The sequence below is a fragment of the Sinocyclocheilus anshuiensis genome, unplaced genomic scaffold (assembly GCF_001515605.1).
Source record: "Sinocyclocheilus anshuiensis isolate Anshui unplaced genomic scaffold, SAMN03320099.WGS_v1.1 scaffold626, whole genome shotgun sequence".
NCBI lineage: Eukaryota > Metazoa > Chordata > Actinopteri > Cypriniformes > Cyprinidae > Sinocyclocheilus > Sinocyclocheilus anshuiensis.
In genome coordinates this window covers 173,709-180,922 of record NW_015544167.1, presented here as the reverse complement: position 1 = coordinate 180,922, position 7,214 = coordinate 173,709, and the positions used below count along the sequence as shown (strand labels likewise).

General features: G+C 34.6%; 1 protein-coding gene across 1 annotated transcript in view; it reads left to right on the top strand.

Moving 5' to 3' along the window:
• LOC107695915 (kinesin-like protein KIF21A) overlaps positions 1-5,273 on the top strand; it is a 44,232-nt gene extending 38,959 nt beyond the window's left edge. Inside the window, exons 31-32 of the mRNA XM_016496027.1 lie at positions 2,273-2,472; positions 4,722-5,273. Coding sequence (XP_016351513.1) covers positions 2,273-2,472; positions 4,722-4,812 — 291 coding nt within the window. The 3' untranslated portion in view covers positions 4,813-5,273. The remainder of the gene's footprint in view (positions 1-2,272; positions 2,473-4,721) is intronic.
• The last annotated feature ends 1,941 nt before the right edge of the window (positions 5,274-7,214 follow it).

Sequence of the window (7,214 nt, the reverse complement as noted above, 5' to 3'; positions counted from 1 at the left end):
TACCTGTCACACACCCAGTTTAAGAGCAGTGTTTTTCTTCTTGTAATCAAGAGCGCTTGTCCTCCTAATTAAAAAAAATTAGGAGCACCTTCTGATCAAGAATCAAAAATTCTGATCACGAATTAGCCTTCCTAATACGAGCTGACATTTGACTCAAAGTGATTTCAGGGGCATTTTCTTTTTACCTTTGTAAATGGATTTTTCTAATTTTATTAAATGCATGCAGTGTTTCCTCTAGGATTTTTTTCCAGCTGTGGTGGCAGGACTATTTCTCATGGACCAAGCGTTTGCGTTTTCATGTGGACGGAGATTTTTTTTTAAAAAAGGAAAAACTCGTAAAAATACACGTGTGAACATGGCCTTATTTTAACTAAAAAAGACAATAGTACATAAAATAAGAACAAATAAATTAATGACCATCAGTAGCACAAACAATAAATGTTTTCAGTTAGGTCTAACTATAATTTATACTCAAATGTAAAATAACACTGTATAATGAAAGGCAGCAGCAGGTTTATTTAGGCTGCTGTCTCTTTAAGACCTCATGCACGGATCTAATATACTGATACATGCTCAGCTTTCTCTGATACACTTGTATGCTTACTTTTCTTTTCAGGAGCACTTGTCCTCCTAATTAAAAAAATAAATAAAATAGGAGCACCTTCTGATCAATAATCAAATTCTGATCAACAATTAGCCTTCCTAATATGAGGTGACATGTGACACAGAAGAACACAAAAATGGCTTTTAGGTACATTTTCAGGCGTTTAATGAGGCTCAAAGGTGGCATGAGTGCAATTAAATTCATACATTCCGCTCCCCCATCTCCACCCCCAATCATTAGTTCCGCTTGTTCGGTCTTTGACAGAACATATAGGACAATTTTTAAATAGCGCCATAAACAAAATTTATTTCAAATTTAATTCAAGCACTTTCAAGGACCTATGTTTGTTTTCAAGTACTTTCCAGGCCTTGAATCCATATGTCTGAAATTCAAGTACTTTCCAGAAGCGTGGGAACCCTGTCCACAGTGCCTTAAAAAGTCTAAAATTTGTTTGATCAAATTTAAGGCTATAATAACTCTTAAACAGTATAACAAAAGTCTTAATTATCATTTTAAGTAGCTTTAAATTTGGGGTCAGAAAAACAGCGATACAGATATGCGTTACGGATGTATGGAAGCCCATTTCCACCATGTAAGAAAAAAGCTTTATCTTATAATTATGACTTTTTTTTTAAATTCATAATTATGACTTTGTATGTCATAATTTACATTTTTTTGTCTCAGTTTTGACTTAGTATGTCGTAATGTTGACTTTTTTTCTCATAATTGTGACTTACTGTAGTACATAATTTTGATTTTTTTACCTCAGTTTTGTCTTAGAATATCAACATTTTGACTTTTTATCTCATAACTTGACTTTTGAATCTTTTAATTGTGGTTTATGTCAGTTTTGACTTTTATTTCAATTTCAACGTATGTCATAATTTCAACTTTTGATTTCATAATTACTACTTATTTTGAAATGTAAAAAACGAATTTTGACTTTTCATCTCAGATCTATGACTTAAATCATTTTTTAAATACATGTCAGACATGATACATAGATATGTGATGCATAGATTATTAAACTTCAAAAGGCTATGATTCAAATAAACAAAAGTGAGCACTGCAACATTTCAAAGTCAAAACGCTGTTGCACATTCAGCAGGATTGTGGCTTCAGAGCAGTTCACGATCAGTGAATACCGCACATTTATGCCTAATGATTGCTTATGTTTTCGTTACGTTATGTCTCTTTTTGAACGAGCAGCTGAAAGTAGTAAAGCATAGACATTTCTGAATGTTTAATGAAGTAAAAGAATCTGAGATTCCTGATTTATTTTGAGATTGTATGGGTTTGTTGTGTAGCACCATGCTATATTAATTTCATTTGTGCAGGTCTTAAAATAGGTCTTGTGACGTCTTAAATTTGATCTTAAAAACTCTGCAGAAACCCGGATTCAAGCAGCAGCAGCAGCATATGTTACATGCTATTACATGTTATCCCAACACTGGGCTTAAGTGTCCATATACTTCTTGGAGCCACTCTAGCAACATTATAATGCAAGTGTAGTAACTTCCACAAGGACAATTAGCCAATCCGTTGATTAATCTGAGGATGAGATCAGGAAGAGTCTAATTACCTCATCAGGAAGTAAATCAATCAGGACTCAAACTGTGTTTGTGTTTGTCCAGGATTTGATGGGTTGACATGTTGGTTGTCCCACAGCAGGTACCCAACGCTCATCGTGACTGGGTTTGTGCTCTGGGCGTCGTGCCGGCGTCTCCCATCCTACTGAGTGGCTGTAGAGGAGGAGTTCTCAAACTCTGGCACACAGACACCCTGAGTCCGCTGGGAGAACTCCGAGGCCACGAGAGCCCCATCAACAGCATCTCTACCAACAGCAGCCATCTGTTTACCGCATCAGAGTGAGTGTTACACACACGTGAAACTGCGACTGGGAATCGAGAACTGGTTTAAATTCAGAACTAAAGCTGAACTGGGTCATTTGCTGTGTAATCAAAGGGCCCTCATTTTTACAGATATTGTTGCAAAGTAGATTCAAAGTAAAATACATAAAGTCTAGTAAAAATAACCTAGTTGCATATATTTTGCACTATATTAACAGAAAGATATTTAATAATTTCCATTTATATGCACCAATGTAACGGTATAATTTATGGTAATAAACAATGATAAACATTTTAACGCATGTCAATTGCCTGAGGACACTTCCATGAACATTTTTGAGTGATAATGCATAAGAATTGTTGAATCAGAGTTTTGAGTCAGTTCATTTAAATGGATCATTTGAATCGAATAAAACAAGGAAATGAACTGAACTTACAAGCTCTTAAATTCTGTTTGTAGCCCTCTTCTACTCTAGAGACAACAAAGGATAGCAAAAGTAACGTTGGGATATTTAGGAGTTCAAATAAAAAGTCCATTAAATTTGTTGTACAATTCACAATATTATATTAATATATAATTAATATATATATATATTAATATATATATAATCAATTAATATATATATATATATATATATATATTAATTGAAATAAAATAAATGTTAACTGAAACAAAACTAAAAAGTAATTCAAAATCTAAAAAAACTACAACAATAATACAGCATGACCAATGTTTTTTTTTTTTTTTTTTTAAAAATGCATTTTTTGCAAACTCATGAGTTATTGTTTTAAATCGGTCTGTCATTATTTTTCATCTAATTATTCACTTCATGTCAAAAATTTAATGATCTGAGAAGTCAAAATTGACTGTTATTAATGGTTATTATTTTTTATCATATATTTATTAAACAAACGTATAAGGTTTGTTGTAATAAATGGGGTTTAATAAATAAATATTTATTTGAAAAAACAAATAAAAAAATAGTATTATTTATGTTTAGTATCTAGTATACTGTATGTGTTTTGCTTTCTGTACAGTTAGGATCCATTATTTGGAGGGGCTTTCCTCCTCAAAAGTACTAAAACACATATCCAGGGCCCTCATTTATCAACAGTGCATACGCACAGATGTGTGGGATCTACCAACTTGTACTTATACGTAGAAAAGTATGTAAATATAAGCACACCTCTGAGCATGCTTACGCAGAGAATCTAGTGGTAGAATAGCGACACTACACATACAAAGCATTTAAGTGTGTCACAGTACGCATTATGCAACCCACATATGTCCTGTGTTTCCTTTAATTATAAAACATTCAATTTATCATTTGTCTAGTTTTAAACAGACAAGTTGCGTAACTGGTGTCAAACCCTATAAAAGACAGCTGTGACAAATGTTTGTCTCAGACTGTGCAATGGCTTATCTTGCATTATTTGAAAACTTGGCAAACAATGCGCTCTGCAGAGAACGTGTTTTCAAAGACCGCGCTGAGAGTGAGAGCACAGAACGGCTTCTCAGTCGGTACCGCTTTCTTTGCCATGATTTCAGTGAGGACACATACATTCACGTGATTTGGAAGTCGTGGCCTAATGGTTAGAGAGTCAGACTCGTAACCCAAATGTTGTGGGTTCGAGTCTCGTACAAGCAGGGATTGTAGGTGGGGGGAGTGAATGTACAGCACTCTCTCCCACCTTCAATACCACGACTGAGGTGCCCTTGAGCAAGGCACCGAACCCCCAACTGCTCCCCGGGCGCCGCAGCAAAAATGGCTGCCCACTGCTCCGGGTGTGTGTTCACTGTGTGTGTGTGTTCACTGCTGTGTGTGTGCACTTTGGATGGGTTAAACACAGAGCACTAATTCCTAGTGTGGGTCACCATACTTGGCCACATGTCACGTCACTTTTTTTTTTTTTTTAAATGGAGGTGTTGTCCCCATATATGGTTCATTGGAGGCGTTTCCGAATGCAAATGAACGTGAACGAGCATGGTACTTACGCACATGTGGGATTTATCAACAATGATTGCTTACTCATGTGCGTAAGAACTGCGTGCGCACGTTCGATAAATACGGATTTTCTTGTACTTACGCACATTCTAAATTTCATTCGTAGGACAAAATATAGAACCTTTTCTACGCACTGTTGATAAATGAGGGCCCAGGATCGTTGTGTAAAACTGGAATCAGAATTATCATTACATTCTTTAGAATTGGCAGCCCTACACTGGTTGATATTCACTCTGACTCTCATCTGGCTCCACCCTGCAGTGACCGCACAGTGAAGATCTGGCGTGCGAGAGGAAGTCTGGATGGAGCCGCAGATGTGGCCGACGCGATCGACGAGGCCGTCAGTAACTGATGACTCAACTCAACTGCAGTGTTACCACGGTAACGCAGCTGCCAAAGACATTTGCACTTTGACCCCACTAATAAAACATGGATATCCAGTTGACTCTTTGGCATTCAACACACACAGAATCTACTCGAATCGGAATCTTCTCACTATGGTTCCTTTGGATGTTTCCGAGAGTTCACTGCGTCTTTAGTGATGCCCCACAATTAGGTGAAGTCAACGTCACTTGCTAAATAAAGCTCCTTGTCCTTACAATAACCATGTCAGCTCGGTTAATTCTAACAATCAAGAAGATGGCAGTGAAAACAGTCATGTTGACGCAGAGTTCAGTTGAGGAAGAGGAACCGGATCTTCTGTAGCTGGCTTCAATATTCCAGTTCAAACAGAGCGTTATGGAGCGCTAGAGTCTAAGGACTAACTGAGTGAAATCTCACTATAACATATCCAGGTCATAGTTCATCTCAAAATATATATACTAAAAAAAAAAAATGTTTTTGCATGAAGGCTATTTAAATACATTGTTTTGTTTGTTTGTTTGATTGTTTTGTTTTGTTGCATTATGACAATTATGCATATTTCCCCACAGTTCTTATTACTATAATAGAAAAAAAATAAAATTGTCATTACCTTGTATCTATCTATCTATCTATCTATCTATCTATCATCTGACTCTGTCTATAAAATTCAATTGCAACAAATAACAAAATAACCTTTTTTTTTGGCTAATTATTTCTGCAAAAAAAAAATCCTTTTGTGTTCCATGGAGGAGAGAGAGAGTGAATGAATTCTGAAATTCTGAAAAAATCTGGAAAAAATGGCCAAATTATCCTATATTATTTCTATTATTAGAAGTTTAGAATAATTGTAATTTTTTTGTTTTGCTTTTGAAGTTTTAGAAAAAAAGGTTCTTATACTCAGCAAGGCTGCATTAAATAGAATACATAAACAACTATGTTTTAATTTAAGCTGATTGAATATATACACTTGTATGTATTAGATAATAATAGTAATATATTTATTATAAATACTGTGTTGGTACTGTATAACAATCACCATTGAGAATTAGAATTATTCTATTATATTCTATTCTATAATAGAGCTGCAAAAAAAAAAAGACAGAAAAAATAGATTATCTCGACCCGTTACAGTAAGTAATTAACATTTGAGGAGAAAATGGGGGGAAAACTCATGAAAATAATTCCAAGAAAAAGGTCTTTAAAATTGACTTCATTTTGCAAAATATAACTTCTTATTTCTGATTTTTTATTTTTTTTTAATTTATATATTTATTTCTTTTTGTTCATTTAAAAAAAAAAAAAATTTTTTGAGGTTGAACTATGACCCTGACTTTTTTCAATCTTTATTTTACCCAGCTGGAATCCCCATGACCTTAACTGAGCTCATGTTTGGTGTCAGTGTAAATCTTTTGGTGTGAAATCATCCTTCTGCTAGTATCACATATATACTCTCTCAGTGTAGACCGTAACATTATAGAGCTCTGTGTCACACATCACTCTCCTCACACTCGTTCTGTGTTGCTGTCACTCCATTAACCTCGTTCTCACCGCTGTTCATGTCTGTTGGGTCTGTGTAGCATTCAGATAAACACACTAGACACTGTTCTGTATCTATTTATCTACTGTGTTGAGCCGTGAGAGGAGAATTACTCGTGCCTGTACCACTCATCTCTGTAGAGCAGTGCTTCTCCCAGACCTCCAGTAAATGTGCTAGTTTACATGTCAGACTGTCTCCCGGCATTGTGCTCGATGAAATAAACATATGAAGACTGACTTAAAAGCTTTTGTAAGCTGGTGTTTAATGCTCTTAGTTTTCCAGCCACGCTTTGGCTTTCTGTATCAATGACATCTGAGATTTACTCTAGAGGTTTAGTTGTCAACACAATGGCGATCCAATAGTGATTTGAATGTCAGATGTCAATTGAATTAAATGTCATCTGTCAAAAACTACTCTTGAAGTGCAGCTGTGTTCATTAAACGGGAAATTGTGGTTATTATATTATTAATTAAAATGGATGGTGACAAAAGCTGTCCAGCTCCAAAAAGTTTCATAAAAGTAGTTCACAGAACTCCCTATATGAAAATGAGCAATTATGATGATTATGATTATAATGTCATTGTATGCACACTATTAATACTAAATATATTAATACTAAAAATAAGTTTGAAATTATTTTTTTGTATATTTTTGAAAAGGAGTTTCCTATACAACCAAATTGGAAATTGTGCTTACCGTTATATTTATTAAAATAATAATCAAAATAATTTACTTAAACTGCAAAATTTTCATATTTAATTCTGTCAACTGCTTTTATGATTCATTTATATATACTGTACGCTGATTTGGTGTTCAATAAACATTTATTATTATTATTATCAATGTTACCAATT